At 41.8% G+C, this 19,890-nt stretch overlaps 1 protein-coding gene across 6 annotated transcripts in view; it reads right to left on the bottom strand.

Annotated features, from left to right (window-relative positions):
* The window catches only part of TTLL5 (tubulin tyrosine ligase like 5), a 308,457-nt gene that overhangs the window by 228,745 nt on the left and 59,822 nt on the right, over positions 1 to 19,890 (bottom strand). For all 6 annotated transcript variants that reach the window (XM_060133277.1, XM_060133541.1, XM_060133455.1 and 3 more), the window contains exons 12-16: positions 19,599 to 19,706; positions 7,977 to 8,058; positions 6,316 to 6,377; positions 5,055 to 5,149; positions 2,241 to 2,282 (exon numbers count right to left, since the gene is read on the bottom strand). In XM_060133277.1, the coding sequence (XP_059989260.1) occupies positions 2,241 to 2,282; positions 5,055 to 5,149; positions 6,316 to 6,377; positions 7,977 to 8,058; positions 19,599 to 19,706 (389 nt within the window). The remainder of the gene's footprint in view (positions 1 to 2,240; positions 2,283 to 5,054; positions 5,150 to 6,315; positions 6,378 to 7,976; positions 8,059 to 19,598; positions 19,707 to 19,890) is intronic.

Consider the following 19,890-nt stretch of genomic DNA (forward strand, 5'->3'; position numbering starts at 1 on the left):
CATTTGTTGATGACAGTAAATGTGAAAAGACATGACTATAGATAAATGAATATCAAAATAACACCAGATACTGACAATGCAAAAAGGGAAATCAAAACAGTACTCAAGGGCTTCTCTGGTGGCACAGTGGTTGAGAGTCCGCCTGCCGCTGCAGGGGACACGGGTTCGTGCCCCGGTCAGGGAGGATCCCACATGCCGCGGAGCTGCTGGGCCCATGAGCCATGGCCGCTAAGCCTGCGCATCCAGAGCCTGTGCTCCGCAACGGGAGAGGCCACAACAGTGAGGGGCCCGCGTACCGCAAACAAAACAAAACAAAACAAAACAAAAAACAAAAAACAGTACTCAAAAGTATGAAGGAGACTAAATCTTCTGAGGGTAAACTATGTGTCCAAAAGTATCCCCAATATTTTACCTACTTTTGATCATTCCTTTCTCAGCATAACTCCATGTACGTTATTACTATCCTCATTTGACAGATGTGGGAAGTGAGCCTGAGACGTAAGGGAACATGCCCAAGGTCTAACAGTTACTGACAGAGTTCAAATTTGAACCCAGGTCTATCTGACTTCAAAGTCCTCATTCTTCCCACAAAACCATATCACCTGCTTGAACACTGAAATGTAATTTCTGGGGCGTGAAAAATGTTGAACCATAGGTATTCAAGGGAAGGGAGAAATGTAGAAAGAGAATCATCAGACAACAAGCAAAAAACTGTGACTTCACAATCTGACACCACCAGAAAAAGAAAAGCTTACACGGTCTAAATGGCCTGAGCAGAAAGTTTCTTCTCTTTTCTCACTTAGCTCTGATGAAACTACTGTGGATTTGAGAGTGCTTCATTAATAGAAAGATAGGGACAAGGTAGAACATTGCAAAGGACAGTAAGAGTCGAAGAATTCAATATGTTTAAGGTTGGCTGAATAAAGCCAGAAAGCCTTTGTGTCATGTGAGCAGTGTTGAAATAAATAACCACTAAAAAGAGGCCTTGCTCGTCCACAGGTTATTCGCAACTTATGGCAATTCAAGCAATGGAGCTAGGTGGAATAGAATTAAAATGAGTAATGGGACATTAAGATTAGATTTCCACGTCAAAGACACTTCTTTGGAGTCAAATTCAGAAGGCTATGAAACAGTACTTTAATGTTCTCCTTAAATAGGTTAGGTCAAGAGATATTTAGAGTGCAAGCTCTTTGAAGTCAACAGCCTTGGTTTTTGTTTGCCACAGAGAGCAGCTTGCACACTTAGGTACCTGCTGAATACAAAACACTATTACAGAGTTTTGAATTCTACCAACTAAACAACAAAACTTGTGTTACAAAACCATACTAATCAGTTACCAAATACTAGACAACACAGCCAGTGAGTCTTTTTTTCATTTCTTTGATTCATATAAACCATGTAAATCACTTTATCAAAAACAGTAGCTAAGAAAGTTATAATTCCAGCTTCCAGCTTACCAGAAACACTATCTACAAATGCCAAAATAAATATACTGGGGCTTTTTACTAAAGAACTAATAATTGCAAGTGACACACTTATAAATGAGAACATCTACATCACTCATATCAAAGCATCAAATCCTATCACTTCAAAAGATGTTAAAAAAAATCTGCACAGAAGAAAGCGACAGTTTATTTCACATACTGCTAACAAGAATAGAAAGAGGACAAATGCTGATCATTAAGAGACTGAGATAACATATTTTGTCTTTATTTTAAACGTAGCATCTGAGACACCAAATATGGCAGAGTTTCTAAGATTCATAAAACTGCAAATTACTACATATAAGAAAAGTCATCTGTTAAAAAACTCAAACACAGCCCAATACCCAATGTGAAAACATTTCCAATATTAAGCTACCGACAAGGGTATGTTTCATAAGATGTCTGCACAAATGAAAGGTTACTTGTGCACTATGATATTTCTTTCCTGGAATATTTTGGTCAGAACAATAGATATGCCTCTAAACTCTGTTCATCATTTAAATTCAACTGCCTCTATCACAGCATAATCACCATCAGAAAAAGAGGATTCATAAATTCCTGCAACCTCTACTCTTATATACTACATCCAAAAAGATCTCTGTGCATTCACTTTCACTTATTCTATTTTACATTATTAAACTGTTCAAAAAGCAGGTGCATGAAATATGTACTGTGAAACAGTGAAGCTAAATGGCTTTTCATTTGGGGAATGGAGATAAAACTTTGAATGAAATCTCCAAACGATCCAGAACTTACCTGTTTGGTGCTTGAGGACTGAAACTGTGCAGATACTGGACGCTATAAAAGACAGAAAAATGGAATAAAGCCTTATCTTTTCCTAACATGCCTGTATTTTCCAACTCCTACATCTATGGTGACAAAAATAATCTTCAAGCAGACAGCAAAAGCCAAAGCCCTATATTTTGCTCTTAAAAGATTAGAGCATTTATTATCGTTCACACTGCATTCTCCTGCGGTATAACCATTCCAGTTTCACCTTCTCACCACTGAGAACTCAATCCTACTGTCACGTACTGAAGATCCTGAAGTTAACTATTCTACCTGATAAAATGGTCTCACACAGTACATGTAATCTATAGCTTCTTTAGCCTTTAAGTAAGTGTCCTGTGGACTGCTCATGGATGAAGTCATGCCATTACCCACCAGTATGCAGAACAAACAGTGAATAGAGTCTCCACTACGTGCAAAGAGTCACCAGTAAAAGCTGACAGGCAAGCTAAGAAAAGGGATCAATTCATCCAAGATTGACATACAGCTACTCCTAGAGTGGAACTTGCAGAAACTGTCAATGATGCACGGAAACATTCGTAATCCTTTATACACAGTCCTGTGGCTCTTGCCACAGATACTGCAGAAAACAATTTGCAAAGGAACGCGATTGCCTAAATTCAGTTTTCCTAGTACGCCTAGGTTAACCCTCTACCAGCTTGGTGCTTTGTGACCACTTAGAGGGGTGGGATAGGGAGGGTGGGAGAGAGACGCAAGAGGGAGGAGATATGGGGATACATGTATATGTATAGCTGATTCACTGTTATAAAGCAGAAACTAAGACACCTTTGTAAAGCAATTTAAAAAAAAAATTAAAGAAAACCCTTTGATCTGTGATGTACTGATCAAGTACAACCCTGTTGCCTGGTTTCACTTCTAATCTAAGATAATATCCCTTAAAATATAGTTCACCCTGTTCCACACCACAGCACTAATGCTAATAGGGAATAATTCTAAGGCAAGAGGTCACAGGCAACCAATAAACTGAATCCAGCTCAAGGACATGCTATGTTTCATCTGCAAAGTATTAGTTTTTAAACTGAACTCTTGTTGCCAGTATTTTAAAATAAGATTTCTGATTTCTCTTGACAGTAGGAAGATCTAACAACACTTGGCCCACACTCACGCATGGCAATGATCAGCCAGAGCACGTAAGTAAAAGAGCTGCCCTTTTGCTAGGAAGCATGCACTGCCCAGTTTACTGCAGTCACAGCACTCTCAGATGTCTCATACCTGGCCCTAGTTACCCTTTCACATTGTCTCTCTGAAGCCCCTAGAGGCATCTGAGTTTGTAAACCCTGTTCTAATGAAAAGTTATGTGAATAAATAATGGTACATAAGCTTAGCAAACAGAAGTAGCAGTAATCTACACGGGACCAGCGAGCAAAAGGAAGAGAAGTGGGAGGAAAAAAGGGAGAGGTGGAGGGCTAAAGTGGCGGTAGGGGGAACATAGGAGGGGCGAAGTAAAGGAAAGGGGAGGGACAGGGAGAAGCAGCAGCTGTTTCTGCCCTCAAAGAGCTTACAATCTAGCAGAGGAGTACTGGACAATTTAAAGGCAACAAGTCAATGAATGCAAAACAATGCAATAAAGAACCAGTAAATAATGATGCAATGAAAAGAAAAGGTCATGACAGAGTGGAATGGATTTAATAAGAAACGATCTCCAAACTTCTGAGCAGGTGAGGTAATCAATCCAGATGGGAAGACAGGAGGAAAGTGGACCTTTTGGATAGGAAGAAACGCTAGAGGCAAAGAAACACAAGTGGAAACTAGCCAGGTCTAGATGGGCGGGGACTGATCAGATGATGGAATAGGTAGGCAGAATGATGAGCTGATTGGTTTAACTGGAACAAAAATGCAGAGTACACAGACTGGCGCCACACTGGGTCAGATGATGTTTCAGACACCCATGCACAGTTTTCTGCAGGCATTTATCTCATTTAACTTCAATCTACACCTCATGATCATTGAGGGTCCCTGTGAAGAGACTCACATGTAGAGAAGATACTATTTCAACTGAGCATCTTCTCTGCGAAGCTAGTCTGAAGAGCAAAAATAATGCAGCAGGGCTTCCCTGGTGGCTCAGTGGTTAAGAATCCGCCTGCCAAGGCAGGGGACACGGGTTCGAGCCCTGGCCCGGGAAGATCCCACATGCCTCAGAGCAACTAAGCCCGTGAGCCACAGCTACTGAGCCTGCACTCTAGAGCCCACGAGCCGTAACTACTGAAGTCTGCGAGCCACAACTACTGAAGCCTACGTGCCTAGAGCCCGTACTATGCAACAAGAGAAGCCACCACAATGAGAAGCCTGCACACCACCACGAAGAGTAGCCCCCACTCACTGCAACTAGAGAAAGCCCACACACAGCAACAAAGACCCAAGCAGCGAAAAATAAATAAATTAATTTAAAAAAAAAAAAAGAATACAACAGAGTAATGATGAGGAATTTGTAGATTCCCTCTCTGTGCCTCGTTTATGAGCATATCAATTTGAGAAAACAGAAAGTGATTTTTAAAAAGAGAGAAAAAGAAAAAAGGAAAAGACAATGAAAAAAGAAGCCAAAAGAAAAGAAAGAAAAAAGCAGAGAGTAAGTTGGTTTGAAAGCATTAAAAGCATAAGCTATTAGCTGTGGCTGAATATAACTGCCTCCTGTCTAGAACGGTCCCCCAATTCTCCGGCTGTAAGTGACCTTATAATCATAGCACTTCTGCTCACTCCTTGACAACAGCTGCCACTTTGCAATAAGCTTCCTTGGGGCTTCCTGTTGCTGAATTTGCTTACCTGAGGTTTCTGGAAAGGGTTTCGCCTGGAAGACTCAAAGGTGGGATAAATTGGCCGGGTTGAGGCCCGCTGGGCAGGATCTTGACATACAAACCCTGAATGGGGAATGGGAAATATTAAAGCCTGCCATTTTCTAAGAAATTAGCAGATTTAGCTGCACCTTTCCTTTAGATGGACAAACTCAGTTTCACTGTCATAAACGTTACAGAGATCCATCCTCAGGAGGTTTAGGCATGACTCTCCCATACACATACTCCACTTGAACTTCGAACCACCACAACTGCAGCAAACAAGTAAGGAATATATGCAGATAAACCAGCCTTCCTCGGGGAGCTGGGGAGCTGAAATGTGATACTGATGGAAGAAGAGATGTAGACTTCTGATGAACTTCAGAGTAAAAGTGCAAACCACCACTTAAAAACACACAGTGGTTAATAAAGACAAGTTATTTCAAAGTGGCTTCCTGGATGGTGACTGGAAAATAATGTTGTTTACCAGGAGAACCCAGAAGCAAGCGAGGGCTCTTGTCCTGTTATAGGATCCACTTCTGGAACTGCTAAAGGTGGTCTATTGGCAACTTCCAAAATGGGCTTTGTAGATTACCCATTGCTTAAGAAATTAAGCTTTGGCCAATTTCACTTATTTCCTAAAAGGAAGCAAATTCTCATCTAAGGAGAACACGGTAGCAAAGTTTTACAGCATTTGCTGGTACACCAAGTGTTAGTTCATTTCAAGTGTATTTTATCATGTCTTTTTAGAGTACTTAAAACAACAACTCCAAACCCAAAACATACCCACCTGGCTGCCCATCTCCATCTCAAAGTTCTGGCTTATCTACTCAGAAAGGGATTGCTTCCTTGGCTGCTTCAGTTATAACCACTACAGAAGAGCGCTGACACCAGTAGAGACTGCCTAGCAGAAACACAGCCAGTCTCCTTCGTAACAAAGCCTCTTCAGTGGGTTTCACTATCTCAGCTCAGAGAAAAATATATTTTCTCCAGATCTTTGCTTAATTCTCTTCCTCAGCTCCTAATTCCTGTGCCCCAGGAATTAGGTCTCAGCCCTAGTTGTGGTTCAGCCTCAGGGCAGGATGGAGCCAGGGGGAATAGAAACATATAAACACTTCCCTGAAAATATCATTTTTTAGTACAAAACATTTAGCATGGCTGAGAAACTGCCAGTTGGCAACACCTACAGAACCTGACAAAATGGATGCACTGCTTAACTTTTATATGAGTTTTCAGAAAACACTACTACTCACCTACAACAGTGAACATATCTGAAATCATACTGGCTTTAATCTTTAGGTCCAGAGGTGCATCACTAACAGAACAAAGAAAGAAAAGAGCAATCAATAATTTTATAGGTTAACAGAATAGCTGCCCCTAACAGGCCTTAATACAGCAAAGCTACCAAATGTCAATGAGGAGATACACATAAAGCACATCAAATCCATGGGGGAAAAAAAAACATCTGGGCAAAAATTCTAGAAATAAAAGCCTGGCATCAAACCCATCCTCTGCAAGGCAGGCCCAGATCTAAGGCGCTTATCCCCTGACATGCAATCTTTTTATTCCAGAAGGTATTGTGCAATTCAAACTTTGCACAGGTCATAACACTGCTTCACTATCACTGTGGATTTGAGAGGTTCAGATTTTTAATATGCTCTTTGATGAGTGTGCCCATCGTTCAATTTTTTTTTTTTACTGCTGTGATAGTCAAATCACATTCACACGCAAGAGAAGAAACTTGGGCTATCTCTGTACATTTTTTAAGGCTTCATTTTCCATTCTAAATCCATCTTCTTAAGCTTGCAGGCTTGCAAATGAAGGCAAAAAAAAAAAATACAAGTTATACCAAAATATCACCAGATGATGCAGCAGGAACCCACACGGAAACAGAAACAACATGGTCCGAAAGCAGGGGGCATCCCTATGGCAGTGATGCCATACTGGCTTTGGAGTTGAGGTGTTCCTCCAGAAACCAGATTCCTCTGGCTGCTGACCCAATGCCTTATCCTGGGGCTCTCTAACATTGTATAATGTACATTGCTGGGAAATCTGCAAAACGTTGACTTAACCAAAGTGTAGCACAACATCTGAAGCATCTGTATTATCCAGCGCTACACCTTACTACTGGGGTTAAGCCAAACTCCCACCCTACAAAGTAGTCAGTCTGTCTTTATTTGATTACTTGGCATTTTCCCAAAAGTTCTCATTGTTAAAAATGCAGCAGCTGGGTGGTCTCTGTCATAAATCTCTTGGGTTTTCTAGCTGTTTAGAGAAGCACAGAGCTAACAGAAACTCTGGCTGTAGCCACAGATAGAAGCAGAATCTTCTCTGGTATTGAAAAATAAGTTTCTTTCCTTCTTCTAAACAATAGATAGGTTAAAAAAAATTTTTTTTAAAGATTGTTTGAAGTCTTTAGGCTTTAATCTTGGATGGATAACACCAGGACGTGGACAGGATAAAAGGACCAGATATTATCTACACTACCCTAGGCCCAGCTCTATACCTTTACGGTATATGTGGATTAGAGTACGTATAAACTTTTGGTGGCGAAGGAAATTCAATATCTCATGTATTTCTTTACCCTTAGCAGAACACCTACAAAGCTTAAAAAAAGAGAGTGCGAGAGGAAGCGCACTGGGGATAAAAATGAAAGAAGCATCCCTTAGAAGCCCAATAAGACAGTAAACAGAGATTGCAAATTGACTAGTAAGATAGGGGTCCATGGTTGCAATATGGACTCTGACAATATACCACAAATCCCCCAAATTTAGAAATTCTAGTCATCTCAATCTAATAACCATGGGGAAAAAAATCTCCCAGCGCCAAGAGAAATGACCAAAAAAAAAAAAAGTGTCTTAGAGCTGCTTATTGAAGGTTCATCCTTTTCTAGTTGATGGAACAGACTACTTACCAGGCCAAAGAGGGAGAGAGATTCACTTCCAACAACCATGGCTTCAGCGTAGAATCTATGAGCACGTCAAAGCCATAGAGTTCTAGAAGTACAACATAACACAATACACAAGATCATTTTCCATGTCACAAGCGAACAAAGATCTGGAAGGTTCAATCCAACCAACTCCCATCAAAGGCCTAGAAATTTGCTAAGTATCAAGAGGCAATAGAAGTAGAGAACTTTCAAGTCCAAGAGAAATCAAGTTCTAGAGATAAGAAAATAATGCTATAAAACTCCAGTTTCTATCATCCACTCTATTGACATTCCTGAGCTCTACACAGAAAGTGACCTGACTCTAGAAGTTAACCAGCATGATTCTGCTGCTGTCTGGAAGGGTAAAAAAAAAAAATGTTAGGAAAAGGAATGCAACATGTGCTTCCAATATCAATGCTGCTTTGGGCTTGTTCTAGATTCTTCTCCCCCACTACTTCCCCCACCACACTCTGAAAACAGGAAAATCTACAGAAGGCACCTCTCTAGGATCTTCCCATCACACTTTCTTAAACCAAGACCTTACTTCTGCAACCTAGGTCAAGAAAACATCCAAGCACAAAACATATTCTTTCCCCTCTATGGTTTCAATTCCTCTTTGAAGATAGAAAATAAAATACACTGGCCCAAAACAGAAAGACAGAAGAGAAAGGAGAGAGCCAGTGGCAGCCAAGCAAGACTGTGACGAGCCATAAAGGAGGGAGCCAGAGATCAAATTTCCATGGCTTCTGGATTCTTTACTGATTCTTGTCCCCTAAGTCCCCAACTGTTACAAAGACCAAAGCCAGAACCATTAGCAGGCTCTTCTCCCAGAATGCAGGGATGAGAGGCTAACTTTGGAACCTCAGCTGGCAAACTTTACTCTCATTATTATCATTATTATACTTTTTTTGGCTGCATTGGGTCTTCGTTGCTGCGCGTGGGCTTTCTCTAGTTGCAGTGAGCAGGGTCTACTCTTCCTTGTGGTGCATGGGCTTCTCACTGCGGTGGCTTCTCTTGCTGCGCAGCACGGGCTCTAGGCACGTGGGTTTCCGTAATTGCAGTAGGTGGGCTCTGTAGTTGCAGCACACGTGCCCTAGAGCACGTGGGCTTCAGTAGGTGCAGCGCATGGGCTCATTAGCTGCAGTGCACGGGCTCTAGAGAGCGTGGGCTTCAGCAGTTGTGGAGCGCGGGCTCAGTAGTTGTAGCTAGCAGGCTCTAAAGCGCAGGCTTGGTGGCGCACGGGCTTAGTTGCTCCATGGCATTTGGGATCTTCCCGGACCAGGGATCAAACCCGTGTCCCCTGCATTGGCAGGCAGATTCTTAACCACTGAGCCACCAGTGAAATCTCTCATTGTTATTATTAATGAGGCCCTCTTGGGGACTTCCCTGATGGTCCAGTGGTTAAGAATCCACCTTCCAAAGCAGAGGACACAGGTTCGATCCCTGGTTGCAGAACTAAGATCTCACATGCTGCAGGGCAACTAAGCCTGCATGTTGCAACTGCTGAGCCTGCATGCTCTGGAGCCCGCGTGCCACAACTAGAGAGAAGCCCGCGTACCGCAACGAAAGATCCTGCAGGCCGCAATAAAGATCCCACAACAGCCAAATAAATAAATATTAAAGAAGAAAAAAAAATGAGGCCCTCTCCACAGCCCTCCTTAGTATACATACACCAAATACATCAGACTTTCAGAAGCCCCACTCGTTCCCAAACATCCCACTCTGTGTCCCTCAGATAAACTGTTTACACACACCTTCTTCCCAAGAGAAAAGACTAGCTTCCTTACAGTTCGACCAGAGGTCATAAGCCACACAGCTCACAGCCATGGAACACAACCAGGTATTTTCCAGAAATGCACTTTGAAACATATCTCTTTACTTCAAGAAGGATTTCCCATTTCTCAATCCTCTCAAAAACATAGAACAAATGTAGGCTTCTAAAAAGCTAGTGCCAAAGATTCTCTTCTAGAACATGAAGTCTGGTGTAATAGGAATCTAGAGACCTGGATCCTCCTTACCACACCACCTTTTATTCACTGTGGAGCGTGGGGGAATCATCTCTCTCTCTGATACTTTATTAGCTCCCTCTGGCTTCCCCTATTCTCTTTATTAGTCACCATTTGTCAATCTCCATATGCTCAGCTAACCTATACCCAGAATTCCTATTTAGGCAATATAGATTCAGGTAGACAGTCATATTCAAATTCTCTCTCAGGTAAAGTTTGCATGAAGGAGTTGGTTTCCATAGTACTTATTTAGGATTCCATTTAATTTGCAAAAATAATCACAAACTATGAGAGTCTGAGATAGGATTCACCTTCATGTAACCACACAAAAATCATATACTATCTATACTTTAAAGGTGTAAAGAAAAGAAAGCTCCTTTACCTATCTTATTTTTGGTAGCACATTCATGGCTTTTATAGCTGGTACATTCTCGTAACCTGATCTTCAGTCATCCCATGGTATATTCCCCCCTTTCTATGATACAGCACTAGTAAAGGCATTTAAAAGGAAAAACCTAATTACAAAAACTACAAATCCATGTTAGAATTACACAAGCAGAGAAAGTATAATGAGTCTGATTCAAGAAAAATAACATTCTCCTCAGTTTTTAAAAGCTAAAGCACAGGATTCAATTATTTCATAAAGTGGTAATATTAATAATAATAGCGTAAGGAATGGAGTGAGAATAATGACTGGTGCACATATTGATCAGATTTGCAGAATCAGCCACAAATGAACACAAATTGAAATCAGAAAAACGATCAATAAGACCCATTATTTAAACACCTCACAATAAGCAACCGACACATTTACTTTACTGTCTCCCCAGTTAAGAGGCAGATTCCAAGAATCTAAGCTGAAAGGCTGAGAACCAATAATGTGGAAAGTAAGGGGAAAGGAAAACACAAAAACAAAAAAACAACCCAAAGAAAGAAAACACCCTTTACAGTGCAACTTAATTTTCACTCAGGTGAATAAATCCCACCAGGGCTAAACGATCTCAAAATCAGCTTTGAATCTAACTAACATCTGGATCTACCATCACTTGAGGGTCGGGTATGTGATAGCACTGCAACACAGCGCAAAGCCCAGCTCACCTGAGAGGCGGGAACTGGGGGAGAGGACTGGGGTGAAAAAGAGAGCATTTGTGTCAGGTTTATCTCTTACAACAATCAACTCAGCTTAATCAAAAGCATTTGGGTCCTTGGCAGGCTACTAGAGTCCTTATAATGACCCTTTTAACTGACGATTGGTCTTTTCTGAGGACATTAAAGATTTTAAACGGTAAAAAGTATCAATAGGTTGTACTGAGAATATTAAATTTCCTCACCTTTTAATGTTGTGTGTTTTAGCAGCAGTGTCTACAATTTCAAAAATTCAGTATCCAGGATGAGCTTACACCAGTGTTCCTGTCGTTTAAAGGTGTAGGCAAGCTAGGCTTTTCCAGTTCTGAGAGCTACTTTCTTTGTTCCTCTGCATTGTCTTCATCGTGACAGAAAAGCAAGTGTTTTTAAAGGACTGTTGCTACCACCTTATTCAACGTTTCCTCAAGAAAATTTTCCTTGGTGAGATATATTTCCTTCAGCCCCCAGCCAAATCAAAACAAACTTGAAAATGACTAGTGAATGGTAAGAAGCCTGACTCCACCTCATATGTTACATTAGCGCCCTTACCCCCCTATTTCTTTCAAGCAGCGTTTTTTTTTTTTTTAAATTTATTTTATTTTTGGCTGCGTTGGGTCGTCGTTGCTGCGTGGGGGCTTTCTCTAGTTGCGTTGAGCAGGGGCTACTCTTCGCTGTGGTGCGCAGGCTTCTCATTGTGGTGGCCTCTCCTATTGTGGAACATGGGCTCTAGGTGCACAGACTTCAGTAGTTGTGGCTCGCGGGCTCTAGAGCGCAGGCTCAGTTGCTGTGGCGCACAGACTTAGTTGCTCCGCGGCACGTGGGATCCTCCCGGACCAGGGCTCAGAACCTATGTCCCCTGCACTGGTAGGCGGATTCTCAACCACTGCGCCACCAGGGAAGCCCTCAAGCAGCCTCTTGAAAAAGCAATCTAACTTTCTTAACGCCTACTGACTCCCTGGCCCATAACAATTTGCTTCTGCTGCCACTCTTTAATAATTGCCTATTCTCACTGTGATCCCCAAAGACCACCTTGCTGCTTTAAGCCCAAGTATCTGAAACTGTTGACAACCCTTACTTATTGGAACTTCCCTCTCCCTTGGTTCCAGGACACTGCTCTCTTCTGACTGTCCTCCTCCTTTCTCTCCTTCTTTCATTCCTTCTCTTCTGCCCAGCTAGTCATTGGTAGGCTTGCTCAGGGTAGCATCCTCGGGTCTCTTTCCTTCTCAGTTCTTCTTCTCTTTTTGGGTGATCTCATGTATTCTCATGGCTGCAATTAACATTATGATGATGACATTCAAATCTGTATCTTTAGTCAAGTGTCTCCTGGACACCAAATCCATAATTCCAAATGCCTTGCAGACATCTTCACTAGGATATCCCACAGGTACTTAACACTCAACAAAACACAGCTCGTTATCTTCTCCCAAAACCTGTCTGGCTTCCCATTATTCTTCATCTTCGAAAACCCCAAGCGCTCGTCTCCAAAGCTAGAAACACTCTCTTTACCACCTCCCCAATCCATCACATTACCAGATCTCTTTCTCTCTTTGTTTCTCTTTAATCCAGCCTTTCTTCTATATTCCCTTTTGAGGTAAAATTTATATATTTAATGAAATGGACAGACCTTCAGTGTACTATTTGGTGAGTCTTGATACATCCATGTAACCCACACTCATATCAACACACACAGAACATTTCCATCACCCCAGAAAGATCCCTCGTGCCCCTCCCTGGCACATACCCTGCTCCCTGCCGCCTCGCCCCCAGACAACTATTATTCTTATTTCTTATCCCGTAGATCATTTTTGCCTATTCTAGAGTTTCATATAAATGGAAGCATACACTCTTTTGAGTCTGGCTTCTCTCATTTAGCATGTTTTTGAGGTTCATGCACCTATCTTTATTTTTTGTTTTAAGATAGGTTTACTGAGGTATAATTTACATAAAGTTTACCCTTCTAAATTATAAAGTTTGATGAGTTTTGACAAATGTATAGTTATTTAAGTGCCATCACAGTCGATATGCAGAACAATTCTATCACAAGTATTCCCTTTGCCACTCTGCAGTCAGTCCTCACTCCCCATCCACCAGCAATCACTGATCTGACTTTTGCCCTTTCCAGAAAGTCAAATCAATGGGGTCACACAGTATGTAGCCTTCTGAGAGTGGCTTCTTTCACTTAGCATTGTGCGTTTGAGATTTATCTATGTCGTCACACATATCAGTAGTGTAATTCATTCCTTCTACTGCTCAGTAGTATTCCATTTTATGGACCACAATTTGCTTATCTGTTCAACAGCTGATAGACATTTGGGCTGCTTCCAATGTTAGGCGATTATGAATAAAACTGCTATAAACGTTCGTGTAAAGGTATTTGTGTGAACGTATGGTTTCATTTTTCTTGGGTCAATACCTATGAGTGGGAGTGCTGGGTCACATGACTGAGTGTATATTATCACTGGGTACCTCCTACCACCAAATCATTTCCCTAGCACTAGTCTCTCCCCACTGTAGTCCATTCTCCATGTGGCCATCAGAATTACCTTTCTTTTTTTTTTTTTTTTTTTTTTTTTTTTGCGGTACGCAGGCCTCTCACTGCTGTGGCCTCTTCCGTTATGGAGCACAGGCTGCGGACGCGCAGGCTCAGCGGCCATGGCTCACGGGCCCAGCCGCTCCGCGGCATGTAGGATCTTCCCGGACCGGGGCACGATCCCGCGTCCCCTGCATCGGCAGGCGGACTCTCAACCACTGCGCCACCAGGGAAGCCCAGAATTACCTTTCTAAGACACACACCTAACAGTCAGAAAGACAGGCAGTGAATTGGCCCAGCAACAGACGCTGATGTCAAGTTGGTTCCTGGACGATTTTAAATTAGGCACTTCTAATAATGTCGTACAGTATTCCCTGTGTTATAATTCTGTCACACCAAGCTTTGGGTCAAGTCATGATAAAAGTTAAAGGAAAAATAATAATCCTGTTGTTCCACTGCTCAAACAACTCTGATGGCTGTTTATTGTCTGCAGGTAAATTTAAATGTGCCAGTCCTCTACAGTCGGTCCCCAAGCTACTTCCATAACCTTATCACTCGCCACCTCATCCAACTCAGGCTACGTCTAGTCACACTGAACTTTCCATTTCAGAACATGCCACATCGTGTCATGACACTGTATTTTGCATGTCATATTCCCTCTGCTAGGAACGGCCTTCCCTGGCTCCTCTAGGCATAGCTGGTAACTCCTGGTGTATTCCGAGAGCACCCGAGTCACTCTGCTGCTTGTGCTGTCCTGTGTCATTTCATGTCTGGTTCTCCCCACTACCTGAGGGCAGGGGCCATGTCTCGTGCACTGCTCTATAGCAAACAGTCTGCACTACACAAAGCACATAGGGAGCAATCAAGAAAATACTGATAGAAAAAAAAAAAGAGAAGAAAAAAAAATTTTTAATTAAAAAAATTTTTAATGTAAAACACTACAATTTTTGAGAAAGACAAAATGATTTGCAGCTACTTCCCAAAAATGACCTTAACTGCAAGACTCATAATAAACTTAATACTCATAATAAAGCCACCAATCATCAAGAAAATAAGAGAAATTCTCATTAAGATTTTTACATATGAAGACATATTAAGGAAAAACTTAATAAAAGATGGTCTAGAGAGGGAGGAAGAAAAGACTTGATAGGGAAATAACAATGCATCCAGGTCCTAAGAGATTACTAAACATGTCACACCACTAGTTTTGGAATCAACCCACTAACCCGCCCCAGAAATAAAGTCCCAGCTGAAGCTGTAATCCCTGAAATTGGAAAGTGCTGACATTAGCCAGTTCTTGCTGTCAGTCAAATGCTATTGTATGAAGGAAATTCTTTTCACCTTGGCTGTGGATTGGAGTTGAAAACCTAGGGAGGAAGTCTTTATCTGGGGTCCAGAAGGAAAATCTGGAAAAAAAAACAGACCAAAATCCCACAGGAAAATGAACTAAATAAAAGAAAAAGTCCAGAGCCAATTTGTTAACTAGTCCAATAAATCAATATGGTATCTGGCTACCATATGCAAAGGTAGATTTGAGAGGAATATCTAGAACTAGGTACTGCTGATTAGAGCAGAAAGAGTACCCTTTTTTAGGCCTGATCTGCTAAAAAGGATGACATCATTTTTCCTGAGATCTAGTTACAGGAGAGCAGAAGGAGAATCCAGGATATGGAGCATGCCAAAAATGGCTGGACACATCAGAACTTGTCTTTATGTGGGTGGAAAATGAGCCAGAGAGACCTGGCTCTCACACTTGGCTTTGCCATTTATTAACAGCATGACCTGGGACAAATGATTTAACCTCTCTGAATCTGTTTTCCTTGTCTATAAAACATGAGTACTAAACACCAACAAAACTCTTAAGAGGACTAAAGGAAATAACCAATGAAGTGTGCCTGACAAACAGTAGGTACTTTCTTCTAAGTCCCTTCTACAGTAAACTTCCCATCTAAACAGGAGCATGAGATAAGCCAGAAAAGAAAATTATCTCAAAAAGTGAACTGTTTGATGACTTTCATTATTTTTCTTGTTGGTCAAGTAGTTTCCATTATAAAATGTATGCTGCCTACTTCCATTCCTCCAACAAATATTTACGGACACTCCCACTTTAAGGATGTCAGCTTACCCTGTGAAATGGTCTTAAACAATACCAATAAAAGGCCAAACCAGCAACCATCCAACATAACACGGTATACTGAGCACGGTTTGTCCTGAACAAAGATGTCACTGGTCTTACCTAAACAAGGCCAGTCTGATCAAGTCTACAAGTGGCAGGACAGCTGGTTCATACGCTCTCAGGCTAGAGAGGACCATGGTCATAGCCTGTCACTTCAGCCATCCTCACACACATAGATGAAACCACTGTCAGCAGCAGCATCTTTAAAGGATAGCTAACATCCTGTTTGGGGCTGTTTTTCTCCAACTGTTCAAAAAAAAAAAAAACAAAAAGCTGCTCTCATAGCCAGTAATCTCACAGCGCCAATTTCCTAAGCAACCCTATTTATAGGGCTGCTGTTTAAGCATATACTTCACATGGTACCACATTTTCAGAATTCTGAAGGCAGTAAAAATTAGACTGTCAAAAGTCTGTTTTATTGGGAGAGGCATCAAAAGTTCTACTGATCAAGAGTCTTATGACCAAGATGACTTGATTGCCAAAACCCATCTTCTGACCCCCTTTCTCCAAGCTGAGTCTCTTTCATCTGAGTTCTCCCACTCAGTAGCTCTAGAACCTGAGGCAAGGGTCTTAATTTCTCAGGGCCTCAATTTCTTTATATGGATTAATTATTCTCTGAGGTCCTTTCCGGATGTACAAATCGATTAAAAAGCATCAAATGGCTAAGTTTCTGGTAGTTTGTGAGGGTTCCTAAGCCTACATTTAAATGCTATTAATACAATGCAGGTATCTGTATATATCATCCCATGTAAAATTTGGTTTGAGAGGAACAAACTCATAATCTACACCCTGAACACAGCAGGCACTGAGAAAAGTTAACTACATAAATAAACAAAGGAATGGGAATATTGACCGTACCTGGATACAAAGCTGGACACTACAGGTGGGAGGGTGGGAAAGAAATCATAGGCCAGAAACACTTAGATACGAATGGAATGCTTCTGGCAAAGATCCATGTAATGTGGAAAGGCAGAAACAACAACCAAAAGAATATAGTGAACCCCATCACCAGACTATTAGCTTCCTCTAAAACACCAATGCTCTGTTCAAGCCAAATTCTTCTGGGAAGCTCTCAATTCCTGTTTACTCTAAAACAAATGAAAAACAAAAGAAAAAACCCAGATTATTCCTTGTAACTTAAACCCCGGGGGAGGCTGGGAACCAGTGGGAGGCAAAGAGAGTCACACAAATAGACGCACGTATACAAAATCATTTCTGATGGGGGGAAGTTAACGAAGCACACAAAATCCCAGGGCTGACAGGAAGTGGAATTAGAACCACAAAAGCCAAGAAGATAGTCAACAGTTTAAAAAACTCCAGATGCACTCAGTTTATTAAAACTGAACACAAGCAGGGAGGGGGCTGGAGACCCATGGCTGATGAAATAGTCTTAGGCGGCATTTCACTGAGTCAGAGAAAGTCACTGCTTCTCTCACATCAGAACTTCTAATGCCATTAAGGTCAAGAAATTCTTAAGCTTCCAAAAGGCAATCTGGTAATGAAATAAAATAGAAAAGGAAACATTCAGAAGAGCTTGTGATGATTTCCAGAACAGAGATTTTTACATTAAGAGCTACTAGAAGTTTACTCTCACAGAAGAGCCAAGTAGATGTAGAAAAGAAATGTTTAATTTTTTTTTAATCTAATAAGGTTTTTGCAGTTGGAGTCATATTTCCCACACTCCCTCCTCAAAAAGTCTGCAATAATTCTAAGAGCCCCTGGCCCTTACCACACCAGATCCATTGGGAAGCCTACTGTCAGGCCACCAAAAGGCAATTAAATCAAGACCAATCATTCATTCAACAGACATTTCCTGGACATCCTTCAATAGCAAAAAATGCTGCTATGCACAGAAGGCGCAAAAACAAGGGAGACGCTGTTGCTGTCTTCAAGGAGCTTCCAGTCCAGTGGGGCAGACAGACACGTAAACAGAAACTAAAGGACATGCAGGCGTCGCTGGAGACTGAACAGAGTGCTGGGGTCGAGGTGGCTAACTCTGATGGGAAGACTTAGGGAAAACGTCACCGAAGAAGTGATACTTGACTTTATCTTGAAAAGATGTCAGTTATCTTTTAGGTAAAGTAACATGAGAAAGATATTTCAGGCACAGGATAAAGCAGGTGCAAAGGCAAAGGGTTAGGAAAAGAGATGATAAAAGGTTTGGTTCGGCAGAAACAGGGTGAGAGTGGAAGGGGAGACACAATGACTACTAAGAATTCAAGATGATAAGCTCAGTGACTACCGGTAGGAAGAGAACATAATGGAACAAGTACAGAACAGCAGGAGAGAGGAGACGCAACAGGGCACTTTGTTAGGCAAGCGTTCCTGGAGGAGACGTCAAGCTGAGTCTCAGAACATAAAGAGGAGTGTGTAGGGCAGACAGGGGCAGAGTCTAGCTGGACTGCAGGACCTACAGAGAGGCACAAAGGCATGGAGTCCTCAGTGGCACCACTGGATTCTAAGGTGTAGGAGGGGAAATGGAATTCTAGAAAAGTCAGCTGGGGTCAGATCCTTGGAAGCTCTGAAGTCCTATCAAGTATCTATTTACAAGTTAAGTCTAGGGAGCCATTTAAGGGTTTTAGAAGACATGAACATATTTGCATTTTAAGAAGATATACACATATCATAACCTCTTCTCTGCCTGTATAATTTTAGGTCCTGGTTTATCTACCATCTTCTATTCAGAGTCTCAACACTTCCCTTTGTTTAGTGCCCCTCAAGTACAAGCTGTTATGATAATCGATTAAAGAGATCAAGAATCATAATGTCTAATTATAAAAATAATAAAAAAAAACTTTTTATGGAGTACAAATAGTGCTTTGCGTACGTCATCTCATTTGCCCTTCAAGGTACACTTAGAAGGTAGGAACCATCATTACTGCCATTTTATAGTTGAGGAAACAGGATTAGAGTAACTTGCTGAAAATCAGAAAACTAATAAGGGGTACAAATGGGTCTCAAACTAAGTCTGTCAGGCTCTACAGCCCATGTTCTTTACTTCTCTGTTACGCTGTCTCCTACTGTATTCCTTTAATTATCCCCCCATCAATGACCCTACTGTGTTTTACTAACACAGCCTGCCACCTGCTGAAAGCCTGTGTGACTGCACAGACATGGATACCAGCAATCACTAAGGACTCACATCCACACAGACAGCAAACGGGGGCAGGCACCCTCGGTGCTACAGTCACAACTAGCCGGTCAGTGAGCAACAGGCTTCCTGGTCCAGTAGTTGTGATCTGCTTCTTACTCCTTCTCTGTGCAAATAGGGAATTAGGGGTGGGAGAGAAGAGAAGGGGAGGAGGAAGAGGAATGGAAGAAAGAAGGGGTGGGGGTGGGGAACCCACCAGAAAGAAGACTAAAACAAAAAGGAGGAGCCATTGGAAAATGGGAGAAAGCACATACTGGTACCAGCCAGAGCTTCTTGGAACAGTTCCCAGTCTGGCTGCCAAAGAGCTCTGGAATATATTTGTTAGAGCTGGATTCCTGTACAGTCCGTTGCAGACTTTTTCTGATTGCGCTCTGACAAAGAGACCCACACTTTAGTTACAATCCCTGCTTCCCACACCGAAAGCTAGTTAGTCCTCAGGGGACCTCCAACTAAGTTCACCACCGGCCTCTTCATACGCTACGTGAGTTTAGAAAGAAATAAAAGTCCACCACATACCTTTTACTCTTGTAGAATCACTAAGCCTCTCTACCCCAGTATCCCATCCCACTTTCCCAAGCCCCTTTTCACAAAATATGTTAAGCTTCTTGAGTCTCCTTACCAAAACAACTGCTGCGATGAGGAACAAAAGTTTTACAGGCTGTGGCAATAGCTAGTTCAGCAGAGATTATAGTCTTAATGATCAGGTCTTCTACATGGGCCATCAATGCTACAAAAGAAAAAAAACCACTATAATGCATGAATTAGGACTGGATTCCAGAACACAATATAATTATAACAGCACATGTGCTCATTCAAAGAAGTCTCCAGGTGGCAGTCTTACAAATGGGTGCTCCAGGAGAAGGCGTGTCTGTGAACAGAGGGACACAGGCAAGAATGGAGGTGCTGGGGGA

The sequence above is a fragment of the Lagenorhynchus albirostris genome, chromosome 1 (assembly GCF_949774975.1).
Source record: "Lagenorhynchus albirostris chromosome 1, mLagAlb1.1, whole genome shotgun sequence".
Classification (NCBI taxonomy): Eukaryota; Metazoa; Chordata; class Mammalia; order Artiodactyla; family Delphinidae; genus Lagenorhynchus; species Lagenorhynchus albirostris.